Source organism: Orcinus orca, chromosome 18 (assembly GCF_937001465.1).
Source record: "Orcinus orca chromosome 18, mOrcOrc1.1, whole genome shotgun sequence".
NCBI lineage: Eukaryota > Metazoa > Chordata > Mammalia > Artiodactyla > Delphinidae > Orcinus > Orcinus orca.
This window is the reverse complement of record NC_064576.1, coordinates 66636255-66655586: the sequence shown is the minus strand read 5'-3', so window position 1 is coordinate 66655586 and position 19332 is coordinate 66636255. Positions and strand designations below refer to the sequence as shown.

The following is a 19332-nucleotide window of genomic DNA, read 5'->3' as shown; positions in this document are numbered from 1 at the left end:
GTTTGTTGAAAGACAAAATAAACTTTTTTTTTTTTTTTTTTTTTACATCTTCTTAGACAAAGCACACTGAAAATTTCTGAAAGCATGACAACTTTGAGAAGATAATGCGGGCTTGGTTCAAGCAACAGCAGTGAGAGGAAACTTGTATTTTATCAGTGCTATCACTTTGAAACTTCTCTGCCTCCCTTATCGAATTCAGAGACTGGAATAAAATCTTGGCGAAGGGTGTGAGACGCCCAACAAAGACGATATTGTGTTAAGAGGAAAGTGACACTAAAGTGAGAGAAGGGAGTGGTCACCAAATCCAAGGTCACACACCATCCAGTGCTGTCATTTAGAATCTATTACACTATTCAGGGATTCAGGAAAAGCCAAGATGGCTTTCCATACGTTAATAAGCTTCTATTAAGCTGTAAAAACATATTTGCATTAAATCTACTTGACCCTCATTTTGACTACTTTTATTTTAATCATAATTCCAAACTTCTTCCCATCACAAGAGACGTAGCCTCTGTCATAACGCAGTTAAAGTTGATTGCGTTTTCTGATCTTGTAAAAATTAGCTTTTTAATTAATGTGTTAATAGCATTGATAATTGTAAATTAACAAATGTAATTGTTCTGAATGGGAAAAATACATAGCCTTGATTTGGTCAAATGGCTCTGGATAGCCAGGGTTTAATCTCTTCCTTAACTGGGCAGACAGTTAAGAGATAGGTTATATTCTTGACTAGAGAATCATCGACAGGTTTTGTTCAAGACCTGACATGAGGTATGTGTGTTAAATTTCAGGCCATTCAAAAATAGCAAGATATTGGGGTGTATGCATCTTTTCGAATTATGGTTTTCCCCGAATATATGCCCAGGAGCGGGATGCATGCACCCCAATGTGCATTGCAGCACTATTTAGAATAGCCAAGACATGGAAGCAACCTAAATGTCCAACAACAGAGGAATGGATAAAGAAGATGTGGTATATTTATGTAATGGAATATTACTCAGCCATAAAAAAGAATGATAATGTCATCTGTAGCAACATGGATGGGCCTAGAGATTATCATAGCAAGTAAGCCAGACAAATACAAATATGATATCACTTATGTGTGGAATCTAAAAAAAATGATACAAATGAACTTATATACAAAACAGAAATAAACCCACAGACATAAAAAACAAGCCTATGGTTACCAAAGGGGAAAAGGGTTGGGAGGGATAAATTAGGACCTTGAGATTAACATATAAACACTGCTATACATAAAAGAGGTAACCAACAAGGACCTACTGTATAGCACAGAGAACTATACTCAATATTCTGTAATAGCCTATAAGGGAAAAGAATCTGAAAAAGAATAGATATATATGTATGTATAACTGAATCACTTTGCTGTACACCTGAAACTAACAGAAAATTGCAAATCAACTATATTTCAATTAAAAAAATAAATTGATTAAATTAAATAGCAAGGTAAAGTAAAACTTCTCATTAGTACCATAACATGCTTCCTCTACACACTAAGCCATCCCAGAGTTTCGCGGTATAATTTCTACTACCACGGTGAAATAAAAGTTAATTTATCTAAATCAAAGTATATTTGAGCAAAATAGCCCAAAATGTGCTTTGAAACTTTTGGATTATTTACTATAGGTGAAATTAGACAAGGATGGCAAGATGGCAAAGATCATAGATGGTTTAAAGGAAATGGCATCAAAATCTAGGAGGTGGAGCTGGAAATCACTAAACATAATGACTTGCTCATTGGTTATCACACTGTCACAATTTTGTTCTAGTTTATTAGAGCCAAAAATTTTTATGTTAAGACTGACCCTTAATTTGAAATGTAATACTCTAGGTACCTAAGACGCCCAACAAACAGCAGGAACTGCAGAAGCAGCATCTTTCTGAATTGCCGTGGCATTTAAAAAAGCCAAAAAACTAATACTTGCTGTGAAGCAAAGAAAGAAAGAAAACAACAGTTAAAACAAAAACAAACAAAAAGAAAGAAGGTAAGAAAATGAAGCATGAAATTGTGTCTGGATCCAATCAATACCTCCCAAAATATCAGAATATAGTAACTTTTCCCTGAAAGGCTTAAATATTTGGGGGACTTTTGAAAATAGAATAATTTCGGTGTAAGCATATTAGATTATTTTAGAGGTACCAAAGAGTCCTTGTTTTTTTCCAAAAAATCACATATGCATTTTTAAATTATTAGATTTTCTGTTATTCTTTAAAGTATGGAAATAAATTTTCTCTAACAAAGTTTATTAGTAAAAAATCTGCAAAGTTAATGTTACTTGGCCATGGGCTCCCATTAAGAAATTAGAAAAAAGAAAAAAGAAATTAGAGAATTTGCATGGAAAAGAAATTCTCTTAGTCACTCTGGACAACTTCCAGTAATATGGTACCAGCTCCCTGGGTAACCAGGCCTGTGCAGTCAGCTAGGAAGGTACTCCTCCACAAGATCTCATATTAGGAGATACTAGAAGTCTGCCCTGTTTTTCCTCATTGCTAGAGGTTTTTCATTGGCTAAGGGTTGAGACATGTAAATTCCAGCTGTGACATCACTTGACCTCGGTCTGAAAATGACCTAATCTCCATTCTTCACATTATTAAAGCTGCTTGCCCACCACCTATAGGATTCCTTTAAGTTCCAAATGTGGCATATTCAAAAGTGTCTTAAGTGAGGGCTTTGTGTAATATATCTCATTTTTCCAGAGTAAAGACTTTCTTATTGAAAACTCTGGAAATTAAAATTCACTACTGTGAGTTACAGTAAAAGCTGGGAAAGATTCAAATATATATTTAAATCTCTGAACTGAGTTAAATTACATGAAATATATTATTTATGGAATAAAATGTCATAAACTGCCTTCTGGATATTATATTTTATGAGCCTATCTCAGTATACACAGCAACACTTCATAATCTACCTGGAAGGTGCTGGTTTAAGAAGACAATTTTGATAGTGCTATCAAAGGCAAGAAAAAGGATTCCCAAAGGCACTTATGGATATCATTCTTCCATGGAAGTCTTTCATTATATAATAGTACATAAAAATAAGCTTACTGAAAATAAAATGTGAATGTGTATTTTAGGTCTATGGAAAATGTCAACTTCTCAAATTTAAAGCAAGAGAAAAATAACATAAAGAAAAAATTGAAGGATCCAATTTTTTTTTTAATTCAAGACTGATATAACTGAAAACTAGAGAAACTAAAATAAGAAGGGGAAAACAGACAGACGACCTATAATACAACAGTGGTTTAATATAATGTACAAAGCCTATTATAATTTACAAAAATACAAGGGACTAAAATATGTGACAAAGGATAAAAACAAAATAAAATAGAAATAGAAAATGCCACTAGGGATACTATAAATTGCTATCAACCCTTTTAGAAAGCAACATGGCAAACTGTATTTGGAGCCACGAAAATATTTATTCTCATTGCTAAAAATGTTTCCTAAGTAAATAACAGAGCAACAAATAACAACATTGCAACAAGTACAAACATACTTAGCCATGAAATCCAAAAATTTTAAGCAACCTCCTAAATTCTCAGTAACGGGTATAACACCTGAAAAGAATCCGAATCCGAATCCTAATCCTTTGACCTTCTCTTCAAAGAATTTAGAAAGCAAGATGTGTTTATGAAAAGATTCCACCACAAGATAAGTGATAATTGGTAAATAAGTGGTCCCAGCAATCCTAATTCAGAGGAGAAAAAAAAAGTCATTTCCCACTTCCCACTACGTGATCAAGGAAGAAAAAATGGAATTCGTGCTGGCCCTGGAAGTGAGGGTCAGATTTTCATTAGCAGAAAAGAGGACAGCATTTCAGATAAAAATAAAACACTAATATGCTCTAGTGAACAGTGCAGTAAAGGGATAGTCTGATTGATATTAATATGTCTTTCTCAAAAAACAAAAACGGTGCCAGGGACAAACAAGTTAAGAGTAAGACTGCAGTAGGCAACAAGGTCAAAGTGTTTATGCATGATCAGCCCCAGGTTTTAGGAAGACCACACTGGCTGTAGTGTGAAGGCAGGGCTGAAGGCAGGACATGGGGAGACAGAGGTCAGGAAGCTACTTAGAAAGCTATTCTAATAGACCAGGAGAGGAGCTGAAGAACAAAAGTTCACACCTCCGCATTAGGAACAGAGAGAAACGGCTGCTCTGAGGAGTACTTAACAGAATCAACCGACTGGATTGAAGAATTGGCAATTGATTGGATGCAGCGCTCATGGCAATAGAGTCGACGACAACACTGAAATGATGGCATTGAAACCTGTTTGGGCCAACTTCCCATATACCACAACAGAACAAATGAGAAGGGAAACATGTTTGGATTAGATGGTAAGGAAGAAAATGAATTTGGTTGTGCACATAATGAATTTGAAGTTCCTAGGAGCCAACCAGTTGGAGATTTTCCAGCAAGCAGTTAGAAAATATGGGTCTGGGGTATGGGATGGAGATGCATGGGCTAGCTGCAGCTATGCGAACTGAAGAAAATGCTCAGAGAGACCCCACCCAGCTGGACAGGATGAAATCCAGGCAACAGCAGTACTGAGAGTGCCCAGAGATGGAGGTGCCACTGAAGGGAACTGAGAGAAATCAGGTGCCTGGAGCCATGGAAACCAAGGGGTGGTGAGTACATGGCTGGGAAAGACCCAGACATCACCATCCGAGGCTCCAGGAACAGCAGCAAAGATAAGGTTTCCTAAGAAATCACTGGCCTGGCCATTAGGAGGCCACATGTGGCCTCATAACAGCCACTTCAGTTGGATAATGATGTCAGACTGCTTTCGTTCGTTCGTTTATCCGTTCATTCTCTCTTTCCTCTTTCTTCCAGTGATATTTATTGAGTCCTTGCTACTACCGTGATAAACAGTGAGGACATCGATGGCTCCTGACTTCCAGAGACACTGATAGAAAATAAGCAAGTATATTACAGTGTAATGATGCTAATCAAGGGGCTGATGTGTGATTGGAAGTTGAGGAAGTAGAGACAGCAAATGCAGATATTTCTCAGGTAGAAGAGCCAGGGGTTGAGAGGTAAGCAAGACAAAGGCGAGAACTGTTTAGATTGTGGGAGACTTGTTCTGTAGGTTGAAGGGACGAGACTGGAGATGCTATTGGTAGAACAGGTTAACTTAATGTTTGCCATCAGTAGATCTTGTTGTAACCCATGCCATGCTACCTGTAATCCTCACCGCGATCCTGTGAGCTAAGAACTAACAGACCTCTCCTCCCAGAGCACACTGACCCACGAGGAGGTAGGGAGCCTGCTCAGCGCCACCCAGCCAGGAGAGGTGGAAGCAGCCTTCAGTTAAGGCTGGTCGGCCTGCGGAGCCAGGACTGCAGCATGATGCCACCGTGCACCCTCAGGAGAACACCCATCTTACCCTCCTCCCAGAGACAAGGAGGCCCAGAGGTGGGGAAACACAAGGAAAGAGAGCAGCTGAGCCCAGTATCAATGGGTAACGGGAGACAAGCCAGAACAGAAGGAAGGGGCAGGAGCAGGACCACTGAGAGAAACACGATAAAGATGGAGGGCTGTATCCTCTATGTTCGCGGGAGAGCCGTGGTGAAGCACAAGTGCGGTATGCGATGCTTTGTCAGTGGCCTGGTCTCTGTGCAGGAAAACTGGTTTGAAGCCCACTGTACAGGACAGGTGTCCTAAAGGACCTCATCTAAGAGAGGCTGTAACGGGAATGGAAAGCAGGGGCAAATACAGGTTCTATAAAAAGAAAAGAGAAAACAAGCTGAAAAAGGAAAACTAAGATATACAGTTTCAGCTTAGGAGACTATTACAACAGTACAGGAAAGAGATGAGAACAGTCAAGGGACAGGGATATGAGGGGTCATTATTTAATTTTTTAAAACGTTTTTGCATCTTTCAAAATGTTCTATAATGCTCACTGTATAAAAATGTGCCACTCCTTCAGCCATAAAAAAGAATGAAATAATGCCATCTGCAGCAACATGGATGGACCTAGAGATTATCATATTAAGTGAAGTCAGACAGAGAAAGACAAATATCATATGATATCTCTTATGTGTGGAATCTAAAATGACACAAAGGAACTTATTTGCAAAACAGAAACTGACTCACAGACATAGAAAATAAACTTATGGTTACCAAAAGGGACAGCGGGAGTTGGGGGGGTGAGATAAACCAGGAGTTTGGAATTAACATATACACATTAGTATATATTAAATAGATATAAATAACAAGGACCTGCCATATAGCATGGGGAACTATATTCAATTTCTCATAGTAACCTATAATGGAAAAAATCTGATAAAGAATAAATATATATGTATGTATAACTGAATCACTTTGCTGTGCCTGAAAGTAACACAACACTGTAAATTAATATACTTCCATTAATAAATGGTTAATAAAAAAAGTAATACTTTTAAAACAGTATTGAGGACTTGAAAACTATAATAATGGTGGTGAAAAGGAGCAAACAAACTGAAGAAATGTCTTAAGCAGAATCAACAGTAAGTTGTGACAGCTTGGATTTGCGGGATGAAGAGAAGGAGAAGCCAAAGGTGATGCTGAATTCGATGGTGACACCATTTAACAAGATGCAGAAGATGAGAAGAGGATTAAATTCGGGATAACCTAAGAGAATGGGTTCACATCTATACATGCTGAGATGAAATGACTCAGGATTAGAGCATACGGTGAATGTATCCAGGTGGCTGGAGCGCTGAAAGAAGGTCTGATCTGGGACTAATTGGCCTTAAAAGAGTGGTTAAAATAATGGAGTTGATGACGTCACAGCAGATGATCCCAAGACAGGAAAGTGAAGGGACCTGTGTATAAAGCTGAGGCAAGTAACGAGGAAAACAGAAAATCACCCTTTGGACACCTTCCTAATCACTGGTACAGGCAAAATCCAGCGAGAAATGCCAAAATTCATGGGTGAAAGTTATTTACATAGCCGCAAAGTTCCTCCTCAAAATATTTATTAATTACAGAGGGGGAAAGAGTAACTTTAGAGTGAAGATAACTGGCAGACACCTCCTTGGTTAAATGGGTCATAGTTAACCTCACCAGCAACAAGACATGGCAACAGCACATACTCCTGAAACGATGCCCTGAAAAGGATGCAGCCTCGCTTCTGTGGAATCCTTGCCACAAATGCATAACTTCAACCTAATCACCAGGTTAAACCAAGTTGAGGGACATGCTACAAAATAACTGACCAGCACTCTTCCAACTGTCAAGTCATTAAAGACAAAGAGAGATTCAAGAACTGTCACAGCTTGGAGGAGATGAAGGAGATAGGACAGCTAAATGCAATGTGTGATTCTGGAACAGAAAAAAGGCCACTGGTGGAGAAACTGGTGAAAGCAAAATAAAGCCCATAGTTTAGTTGCTAGTATTCTCAAGTTAGTTTTTACTTTTGATAATTAATACCATGTCTGTGTAAGTCATTCCCTCATGAGAATCTGGGTCGAGTATATGGGAACTTTCTATCTTTGTGACACTTCTACTAAGTACAAATTAATTTCAAAATAAAAACTTTTTAAAATGAGGCAGGTAGCCTGGAAAAAATAGAACTGAATCCTTTCCTCAAAAATTATACTAATATGACTTTCATTAGAATATTTTTTAATGAAAACATAAAAACACTAGAAGAAAATAAGAGCAACAATTTTATAATCTCAGGGTACAGAGGACCCAAGGGGTATGAAAATCAAGCCATAAATGAAAAGACTGATTCATTTGATTATATAATTTTGTTAAATCTGGCAAAAAAAATAAAAAATAAACAAAATCACTAAGGACAATCTGGAAGAAAATACTTGAAATTAGTATCACAAAGGGCTAATATATTTAAAAGAAAAAAAAAGAAAATCCTAGAAGTCAACCAAAAAAAGACCCCAGCCTGGTAGAAAAATGGTCAAAAGCTATGAAGAGACAATTCATATGGGAACATGAAAATTAAAACTATAAAAGGATACATGTTTTTCTTTCCTTAACAGATCGGCAAATGACAAAACATTTGGTAAAACATTGTCTTGTAGAAAAACAGCCACTCTCATATATTACTAATGGGGAGTACAAACTAGTACCACTTCTATGAAGGGAAATTTTGCAATGGCTCTTAAAAATTTAATGCTTGTACCTCTCTATCCAGCAATATTACTCCTAGGAATTGATCCTATGCATATTCTCCTACGTGAGTGGAAAACTTAACATTCAAGGATATTCCCTGCAAAACTGTTTCTAATAACAAAGGATTGGACACAACCTAAAGGCCCATCAATAAAAGACTGGTTAAATAAAAAATGGTACATTTGTAAAAAGGGTTACTCTGAAGTCAGGAAAAAGATCACAGTGGTTCTAGACTTGTGTTATGCTATGTCGTTAAGTGCACAAAGCAAGGTGCCGAACTGTAAGCACAGTATGTTAACTTACAGGCAACTGATACGTATCTTCTTAACAAGCACTGGTATCTTTGAGGGGATGGATACTCAAAACTACTAGTAGACTGTTGGCCACTGTTGGCCGGGAATTTTAGAGAGGCATGTTTTATAGCTTTTCAAAACTTAATTAAAACAAAAAAAACTCAATGCAGCAGGGAGAGGCACAGAGTAAGCTAGTGAATTAGAGAAAAAAAAACAGATGATACCACGTCAAGGGAAAGGAAAATTGCCAAGAGAGCTGGGGGCCCTGGAAATCATGGTTGGAGAGAGATTCCCTGACTGTAGGGTGAAGTCTGGGTTTATTCCCGAGAGGTTAATACTGATGGAGACTTGGGAAAAGCCCTTATGCTGGGGCTCGGGAGTCAGGCAGTGTCCATGGTGGGGCGGGGGTGCGCCGGGGGTGGTCACAGCATGTGGGGGAGCCGAGGAAGAGAGGGGCCTGTTTCTAATACATGCAGAGTTCATGTACCAATTAACTTACATATATCCAGAAGATAGCATCCTTGCATCGTTTTTATCCTAAGGCTTAAAGGAAACGCCCTGGCCCTTTCAGACCTACATTCACACAAGATGTTAAAAGATGTTACTGAGACAGTAAAAAGATCAGTGGACGCCAGGGGTTAGGGGCAGGGTGGGATGAAGAGGCAGAACACAGAGGATTTTCAGGGCAATGAAACTATTGTGTGATACCACAGTCATGGATACATGTCATTATAACTCCGTCCAAACCCACAGAAGGTACGACACCAAGGATGAGCCCTCGTGTAAACTACGGACTTGGGGTGATAAATGACGTGTCAGTGCCGGCTCACTGACTGTAACAAGCGTACCCCTCTGGTGATAGTGGGAGACGGTGTTCACGTGTGGGAGCAGGGGGACATGGGAAACCTCTGCATTTTCTGCTCAATTTTTCTGCCAACCTAAAACTGCACTAAAAAAAAGTCTGTTTACAAGTGTGGGGAAGGAGAATGCCTATTCTTCAACACATCACTAACACCTGAGCAACCCACAGAGAAAAACCAATCAATCAGTTGCTGCTTGGTATGTAAATTACATCTTTTTCCTAATGGTTCAAAGGTTTTAAGTGTTACTCCTTCATTTATCCTCACAACATCTGCATAGCTACAGTGGAATACAAACGGTGTAAAACTGGGTAAAAAGAGGCAATATTGGGAAAATGAGGCCACGTCTCAAGGTGAATCACCTGCAGAAATAGGCCTGCAATTCAACTTTCCTTATTGAGCAACACGGCTTTTTTTAAACATATAAAGGCCATTTTGAAAGCAAACAATTAGGAGTGTCATCCATGGTCTACTCTGAAGTGCATGCATGTACATGTGTGTGTGTATGTAAACATACATGCACAGATAGACAAGCATACACACACACACACACCACTCATACAGTTATACTCCAGGCCAAGAGCTAGCTTTATCAACATTTTTAAGCCAAATTTAGGCATAATAATAATACAACAGTTAAAGTGACCAGCAGACCGTTATAAATAAAGAAACTCACATACATCATCGTCCGAATTTCTAGTCTGAGATAAGTGAGAATGAACAAACTCACAAAAAAACATTACAAGTCAGATATACTTGTCACAGCACTCACTAAAAGGATTTAACTTAAAATGCAAACGTCATCATGTTGGAAAGGGAAATGAGAAGCTAATAACATGCACTGACGTTTACATAAAATTAGTATGTAAAGTGGGAGCTATGAACCTAATGATGAATGTGAAGCAACGGTTTGCATTTTATCAGACTAAGCAAAAAACATAATTGACAAAGAGGCAAATCTAAATGAATTTCCAGCTATTTCAACACTAAGTGCAGCTGCATGAGAATTGTCAGTGTTATAAATGAAAAAAAAAAATCTGTTTAAACTGAAAAAAAATTTTAAATGCAGCCAATGAGTGAACTTACCTACTTTACTGAAGTTACCATTTATTTAATCAGAAAAAGGTATTTTTTTCCAAAAAGGAATTTTTTAACATCAGAATATTCAATCTGCAGTTAACTTCTTATTGATCAAGGAGAAAGGTGTTTGGAGGCAAATGAAAATAGTAAAGTGTTTCTGGGAGCAGTATCTGTCATTCCTGGAATTAAGTCAAGGTTAAAAATATTTGTTTTCAAGAAGAAGCTAATACAATAAGATTTCATTTAAAAGCCACTAAGAATATATATATATATATATATATATCTTAATCACTTTGCTGTACACCAGAAATTAACACAATATTGTAAATCAACTATACTTCAATTTTAAAAAGCCACTAATACCACCCCACTCAGTATCTTACTAGTGGCAGTTATGAGCTCAAGTGCTGGTACCAGCGGGTTCAAATCTTAACTCTACTATTTCTTGCTGTGCGACTCTGGCAGATCACTTAACCACACTGTGCCTCACTTTTCTCATCTTACTATGAGGATAACAGTACCTACACCTCCTAGGATCATTGTGAGAATGAAAAATGTTCATACATGCAAGACACATGCTCAATATCTGCGAGCTATCATTATCATCATCACTCAGGACAGTAGTCTCTCTCTCAGGGCAGGTGTTCTTTTGTGCTAAAAAACTGACAAAGAAGATGGTGGCGAGCATGCCATGATTTTGCTGGTCCCTGGATATAAAGTACTGTCATATCCCACCTCTCACACCTTCTCCTTGGCGGATGGGAATCATGGGAATATCTCTGCCACTTCTGAGTGAAGATCGATCCTGGGTGAGAAACTGACTGAAGTAACCCTCCCCCCGCACAGATGTTGCACAAGTGACTCTAGACCAGAGAATGCCAAGCCCAGGATGTCTTAGAAGGTGCTTTGAGATCTTGGCATATTTTCCCTACAACACCATCAGCCCTCAAAGGGATTGCTTACACCTGACTTTGTACTTGATCTTTTCCCAGATCCTCTGGAATATCTCACCAAATTATTTATCCTGTATTTTCCAAGGTCATGAAAAGACAAGGCACAAAAATCAAAGCTGATACACAAATATTCTATGTTCATTCTTCCCCTTTAATTTACTGGAAGTTCCAGCATCTGAGAAGGAAAAAGGCCAAGTCTACAGGCTTCTTGGCAGGGTGATGAGTCATCGAAAAGAGATGTGAATTCCCACAAAATAAACATAACCAAACCCCTCCACACCCTCTTCTCAAGTGCAGTCATACTGTGAGTGGACTGGCATCCCTGCCAAGGGATCAAGGGAAGAGAAATGGGAGAAAGACAGAGAAGCCCTCAGCCTTGAATCACGTACAAACTCTGATTCCAAAGGAAGACCAGAGTGCTTGCCTGTGTGCAGTCAGGGCATGGCATTCGTCCAGGATCCAGACAGACTGCAGGGCCTGGGCAAATACATCTGGAGTAAAGATGAACTCGGGGTGAAATCAAGCTCTCCCCACATTCCCAACTTCCTTTCCCGTGTTGCTTTGCACTAATATTTCATGAGGACCTTGAGACCTCAACTTAGAAAAATCTACTCTCCAAAGAGGATCGGCTACCCTCATTTACATCTCAGCATGAATTTAACCCCGGTTATTTTTCTCCCAAGTTGTTTTACTTCAATTATGATTTCTAAGGTGATTAGAGACCTCACGCCATGTTCAAACAGGGTCAGTCCTGAGACACATATATTCCAGAGGAGGCAACCTACTCTGCTTGCACGAGACACCAGGCCTCATCCGTGGACCCAAATAGTCCTATTTCCACATGAAATGTCTAAAATAGGTAATCACTATTAACCTACGTTAAACTTAACAAAAATAAACTGAGCAGATTAACTCCTCAAATACCACAGAAAGACAACAATCCTTTTAAACTTAAAATCAGTCAAACCTTAAAATAATTTTAAAATTGAAATGTGTCATATTGGAAAGAACAGGCAGCAAATCTAACTTTTGGTCCAGCAACAACACTATCTTACCATGTACGCACAGACACATGTCACTTGAATTTTGGGGCCTCAGTCTCCAGTGATTAAAATTAAAAGGTTTGATACCTATCTAAGATTCCTTAAAACTCAAAAATTTCATGATCTATTAGTTATTTTCAGTTCAAGTACTTTCACACATGTGGTAGCAAAAGTTCAATTTGCAGCTAGAAATAAATAAGAACTATGTAATTAAAGATATAAAAATGGACTTTTAAAATTAACACAGCACGGGTGTGAGAAACAATAGAGAGGATGCTGTAGAATTAAGACACTTTTTCCCTCAGCCCATTATTATAAGCTACCTGATCGAATACCATTAGGTTTGTTGGGGTTTTTTTCTTTTTACGCTACTGTACAGACAAGTGAACTCTCCACCATGTGGAACAGTAAGGGTCACAGCCACAAGGCCGAATGCTGTCTCTTAGAGATCAAGCAGAAGATGGTGAGAATAATATGGACCTGTGGGAACCGAAGCCATATGCCCTAGGGTCACTTGGGAGGTATCTCCCAGCTCTCACCTTCCAACAGCTGGTCCAGGCTGGAAATCTTCTTGAGCCCATCGATGGTGTAGATTGTTCTCACCCCCTGGGGCAAATTCACGTTATCCGACAGAGTTCGGGTCAAATCAGCCAGCAGGGCCTCAAAAGATCGGAACCGGTCTGGGGAGATGGCATACACAATCCCTTTGAAGTATCGATCTCCGTTTCGATAGAAACGAACTTTCTTGGCCTTCTTCTCAGAGCTGAGGGTCTGCAGCGTGCGGGTTCGGTAGAAGCTGCAGTGGGCGCTGTGCGTGGGGCTGGGCAGCCCGTTCACCCGCGACCCTCGGCTGTATCTCTGCGCCTTATCCCTTTCATCGAAGTGCTCCAACTCCATGTCTCTGCCGAAGGACATGACGGAGTTAAAGTTGAACCTGGGAGGCACAGAAACACAAACAGCCACACAAAGATGTTATTTTTGCACCCTGATTTGAAAGGCTCAGCTTGAGAGCAGCTGATGGAGATATTGCTATAATCGATGATATGTTTAATATGAATTATCAAGTTGGGAGAGAAAAGACAAAGAAATAGAAGAGGCAGACCCAGTGGAAACAGCTTATTAATCAACCCCAGTTTTGTCAGAATACGGCTGTACGCATTGACCACCTAGCACGTCAGGCTTTGAACCGCTATTATTTCCAACAGTCACAACAAACCTTTCAAAGTATTGTTAACCCAATTTACAGATGAAGAAACTGAGGCACAGAAAAATTTCTCCTAAATTTCTCCAAGTAATTCAGTTGAGATATGCCTGAATCAAGAACTCTGCCCCAGGTTTGCCTGACTTCAAGGGTAGGTAGGAAATGAGCTTTCATTTCACTACAGGGCTAAAGATACAAGATATAGTGGTGGTGGTGGACCAGGAATCAAAAGAGGGCAGGTAGCATTTAAGAGTCAGATTGTAAACATTTTACCTAGTGTTTGTACTCTCCATGGCTAGACCAAGAGCAAACAATCTGTAGATTCTACCAACTTAAAAGAGATTTTCCAGCAGATTCACATATTGAATTGAAATTTACTTAAAAAGTGGACCCACCATAACTCATTTACTTATATTTAATGCTTCAGATAAGGTGGATTAAAAAAAAAGAAGAAAAAGGAAGGTGGGGGAGGGAGGAGAAAGGAAAGGAGGCAGGGGCAGAAAAGAAGGAAAAAGAGAAGCAGCACAGCAACAAGAACAAGAAGAAGGAATGGAAGTTACTTCTTTGGGACACTTGGCCTTTCCTTCCACTAAGGCTCTCTCTGTCTGTGGTTGAGAAAATCGAGATTTGAAGATGTTGATCGAGACTTGACCCCGTATGAGCTGCGTAACCTTGAAAAATCTACTTGTTCAACGTCTTTAAGCCTCGATTTCCTGAATCACACATGGAAAAGATAACAGTACCTACCTCATAGTTAACATCAGCTATTAAGTAAGTTAAAACACATAAAGCACTTAGGGTAATGTCTACCCTGTGATAAGTATTAATATTTTTGTTAATAAAATCTGCCTTTCTGTTCCTGACTTTGTCACAAAAAGACCTAGTAGGAACAGAATCTCTCCCTCCGGTAAGAGAGGCTCCAGGTGAGCTTCCCCCAGCCCCACCCCCGCCACAGATTTCCAGCTCATGACCTTCTAAAAGGTACACCTGTGCCCCTACGTCCCCATTTGACTTTCCATGGAGGCCTGTCATCAGCTGCTGCCTGTGGGATCAATTAATCCTTGCTCAGGGGTTAGCTGATAAGGGCTTGTGCTGTTGCCCCTCACAGGGGATCCGTGTTTTAAACAGGGTAATCTAGAAAGTGGGAAAACCTCAACATTCAAAGGAAAGAAGTTTCAAGGACAAAGTTTCAGGCATATTGAAATAAGAGTTTAAGGGAAATGGAAAACTGGGGGCAAGAACCTTACAAGTGCTCCCCAAATCCTACCACACAGACGATGTCACCTTTCCGAAGGTCAGTCCAAACCAGCCCAAAGTACTGCCAAGCTTCCCTGACCTTTCCTTCACCCTCAGTCAACTGACCTCTGAGCCATTCAGAATGGCTACAAATTCATGCTCAAAAGCTTCATGCACTGCTAGAGATTGTGCACACCTGAAATGAGTGGAGTGGAAAAAGCTCACATTTATTGAACGTCTATGACGTGCCTGACACTGTTACGTGGCGATCAACTGCTGTGTAACATGCTAAGAGCTCCCTCTAAACCTCCTGCCAGTCCAGTGAGGGAGGGGGTATTATTGTGACTGAGGTTGAGTGCAGGATGTATCCAGGGTCCCAAAGACAGAACTGAGGGCCTTGGGACTTGAACCCAGATTCACTCCAACTGCCTCTGAAGCTGGCACTCCCTCCTTTCCGACTTGTGCACTCTGTCCTAGAGGCCTAGACCCCCTGGGATTGGCCCATCATCACATGTAAATTAAGGTGTTTAAAGCCCTCACTCCTCACTAGCTCTGTGACCTTGGGCAGGCCACTTAACTGCTAAAGACATTGTGTGCACAGAGACCAGGCAGTGGTCTCCAGGCCATCAACATTTTCACCTGCTCATGATTCTACAGCTGACCCTGCTGGGGGGAGGGAGCAGTGGGCTGGGATTCAATCTGGAGTGATTATTAGTTTTGTGTATTTTTTTTCCTCCAAATATGAAAACCGCCTCATGCCACTCAATAACTTCACTTTTAGTCTAAATTTGCATTTTCCAGAAAAAATATACCATATATAGGTAGGTATGAAGTGGTTGCATTGATTTTGAAGTTAGATAACTTCAAAACAATTATTAGTTGATATCTAATCCTTCAGAGAGCTATTAATTAACAGAGCCAATATTTTGCCCATGGTATCATAACTGCTCCTACTCTTTTTATTTGTTTTTAAAAGGAGTTCTTTTGTCTTCCAAAAGGGATGTGTGTGTTGGGGGGATGATGCTGCCAGTACTCAAAAACCCATGCCACCTCACTAGACTCTTCAAACTTCGTAAAGTATAAAGGTCAGATTGGCTGTTGAAGGTTTTGTTTTATTTTTTATATGCAGTGATCATTCTTCCAACCCTAGGCATTTCCTTCCAAATCCAAATAAACCAAAAGAAAACGTGCAGGACATGCAGAAAGGAGGGCACAACTGTGTCACCAGAGTGCAAATCTAATTCCAAGGGGCTCTTGTTGATTCGCAATCTGCAAAGGTCAAATTATTTAGCAATTGTTGGAATTCCCTTGAGGGAACAGGCTTCTAGAACCAACAATTCCACCCCAATTGGGGGGGAAAAAAAAAGATCAATTTAAAATAGAGAAAAGTTGATTTTATTTGTATATTTCTCCAAACTGGATCATGTGTCCAACCACAGCAGGGCCCACATCTTTTACTTCCCTTCACTGAGTCTGCCCCAGAGTAGGCAACGATGTGGGTGACAAAGAAAAACCACACTCCAAGTGAAATCATTCTCAAGGCTACAGCTACCACTAAATGAATGCCGAAAACCACACCAGACAGCCTCGTGTTCCAGATATTATGTGTGGCTTCAAAATAGGTATTCTTTCCCTTGCTTGGCTGGCTCAGCAATTCCACTGGCTTAGTCATATATTCGAATCAAGAGCTCCTGAAGAAGATTCCCTGGGCTTCCACAGGTCCCCACTTTCTGCAAGGAAGCTGGCTAAAGGGCACAGCCACGCGTTCACAGGCCATAGATGGCTAAGGCCCTGGGCACACATGTGTCCTGGGACCGAGAAGGTAACTGCACCACCTAAGCCACAGAGGTCCCAGAGGCTTGGGTGGGGAAGACCCGGCCTGGGTCTTATCAGAGATTTTCCTATAAACACTGCCAGGCCAAGAAATCAGCTTCTTCGACTGCTCTCTATGGGATTTCTCACCATTTTGAAGAAACTGTGTGTTCATCCTTCTCTAGATGAGCACACGAGTTCCTGTCTTGGAGATTACACACACACCAAAAAATAATTTGGCATAAACGCTACCACATCTAAATAGATGCTAGACCTGGAGGTCCCAAGGCACATTTTGCCAGTGGGATTAGGATGTAGGTGGATGGCCAGGCACGCACGAAGAGGCAAACACACCTTCAGTGTGCATGCACCACCCCGGACACAGATACCACAGGATGTGTGCATACCTTTTACACTGTTCCTACATATAACCTCTCTTAAATTCCTTCTGACCCGCATTCATATGACATTTCCTACTTAAAAGGCCGTCCTACTTTCCCGGCGAAAAGAGATATATTTAGGAACATTCATAAAACGTATTCATGGAACACCCTGCCGTGTGGCCGCTGAACGCGTGTGCACCAGAATCTGGACACACATTCATAGAGGCGGGGAGAGCAAGCCGGCCTGAATGAAACCTTTCAACCGCTCCATCTCCTGCAAGCACCTCCTGGCCCAATGCAGCAGCGATTCCGAGCAGACCCGGTTTTCAGCAGCGGCCTCTTTTGTGGGGGGCCGTGCGGGGCTGGGTGTGCGTTTCCCCGCTAGGAGGGAAATGCCATTTCCTCTCCGCAGGCTGTTAGCACTGCAGGTACTAATTTGCACACGGGGCAGCCACGCTGTCCCCAAGGGAACTCGAGGCCCCGCAAACGTGCTTGCAGCACCCACACTGCAGTCAGCCCCCGCGCACGCATCGCCCCGTCCTCAAGCACACACCACCCTCCCGGGCCCACGGGGAAGCACGCACACAATAAGAGGCCCGACCCGACCACTCCTTCTGGGCGCACACTTGGTCCTCACTCCGCGGCCAGTTCTGACAATGATAAACACCTGGCCCAGCTCCTCCGCCCTAGCTCTCCATCTCCACTAACAAGGCGGCCGAGAGAATCGGGGCCCCGCTCGCCCGACTCCCCGTTTTCAGCCCGGTGGCACCAGACAAAAGAGGCAGGTGCCAGCAGCCCCAGGGCCGCCTGCACACACCGCCCCCGGCCGCGGCCGGGCAGCTCCTTTCGAGGAACGGCGGGAAGGGCGGCGGCGGCCGAGGTGGCGCCCGCCTGCCCTCCGCGCCCGCGCTCCCCTGGACCCCGCGGTTGCGGGAGGAGTCGGCGCTGTCGGGCCCCCGGAGGGGCCTCCCGGCCGGCCCGCCCCTCGGCTCCCTTCCCCGGCGAAAGCAAACCACGCACCGGTCTGCGGAGAGACGCCGCCGGGGGTCTTTGTGGCCGCGCTCGGGGCCGCCTCCTGGTGCTGTCTTCGCGGGGCTGGGTGCGGCCTGACCGCAGGGCTGTGGGGCGGCGGCGGGGCCGGGACTGGGCGGCGGCCGCTGCTGGACCGCGGGCGTCTGGGCTGCAGCCGCTAGCGGAGGGACGCGCCTCGGCCGCTACTCATCGAAATGCGGCGCTTCGCACAGCCTCACTCCTGCCTCTCTCCGGAGGAGGGCGGCGGCGGCGGCGGCTGCGGGCGCGCTCCCTGCTCTAGTGGCGCACTCGCTCCCCCGCCCACCCCCGCTCCCTCCGCCTCCTCCGCGTGCGCGCCCGGCGCCCCCGCCCCTCTGGGCAGAGCGCGCCCACCACGGCTGCGCCCCGGGGCCTCCTCCTCCCCTCGCCCTCTCCCGCCGCCGCGACCTCAGTGCATCTGGCTGGAGCAAACCCCCTGACCTCCCCAGGCCCCGGGAGTGGTTGTCTGGAGATTGGGGCCGGTCGGTGGTGGACCTGGGGACAGGCGGAGAGAACGTGGACCGGGTCTGAACCAGGAAACGTGCAAGGCAGAGACGTGAGGTGTGGCCGAGCCGTGAGACCCCCTCCCTCAGGGGAGGCAAGGGAAACAGTTCCTCCCCCCACCCCCCGCCACTGTACACACACTTCGATGTGACCTCATGGTTTGACACCTTTCCCAGAATCATGAAAGCCAACGTGATGGCCCTGTCATCACTTCTCACCCAGGACACATCCATGCAGCACCTCCTGGGAGGACCATCCCCAGACCCTCCCAACCTACCCGCACTAGTGTCACCCTCAGGCCCCCTAATTGGGATGGGCCAGATCTGCTCATAGATCCCGCCCATCATCTCCACTTGACCCCCAGACTTGAGTCACCCTTTGAAACAGTGATCTCTGCTTGGAGCTGAATATATGTCACAACAGGCCCTTGATAACTTAAAGGCCAAGTTTCGCTACTGGACCCCTCGTGCCTGCCAAGGCTGGTGGTCAGCGCTGGAAAGCCCCATGAGCTCACATAAGCCTCCGCCACACACACACCCCAGGGGGCAGGAATGTTCTCAAAGCTCAGGCTGCTCACAGCTTCCGCCAGTTTTTGCACGGAGTCCAAGAATCAAGTCGCAGACTTCTGGCGAACCTTAGCCTGGTTCAGTGGGCAGCCTGAATTTTGGTCCAGTTAACCTCCTGACTGTCCCTTGAGACATGTATTTGTCCCAAATACTGTACATACACAAATACACGTGCGTCTCTCTCTTCCTGAGCTTACACTTTTCAATAGAAACT

The 19332-nt window shown here is 42.9% G+C and overlaps 1 protein-coding gene across 3 annotated transcripts in view; it reads right to left on the bottom strand.

Annotated features, from left to right (window-relative positions):
• Window positions 1–18288, bottom strand: part of DCLK1 (doublecortin like kinase 1) — a 324978-nt gene extending 306690 nt beyond the window's left edge. Inside the window, exons 1-2 of one of the 3 annotated variants that reach the window (XM_033410093.2) lie at window positions 18019–18288; window positions 12906–13300 (exon numbers count right to left, since the gene is read on the bottom strand). In XM_033410093.2, the coding sequence (XP_033265984.1) occupies window positions 12906–13281 (376 nt within the window). In that variant the 5' untranslated portion in view covers window positions 13282–13300; window positions 18019–18288. The remainder of the gene's footprint in view (window positions 1–12905; window positions 13301–18018) is intronic. The other 2 variants (XM_033410091.2, XM_033410089.2) reach the window with 2 other exon arrangements.
• Between the last annotated feature and the right edge of the window lie 1044 nt (window positions 18289–19332).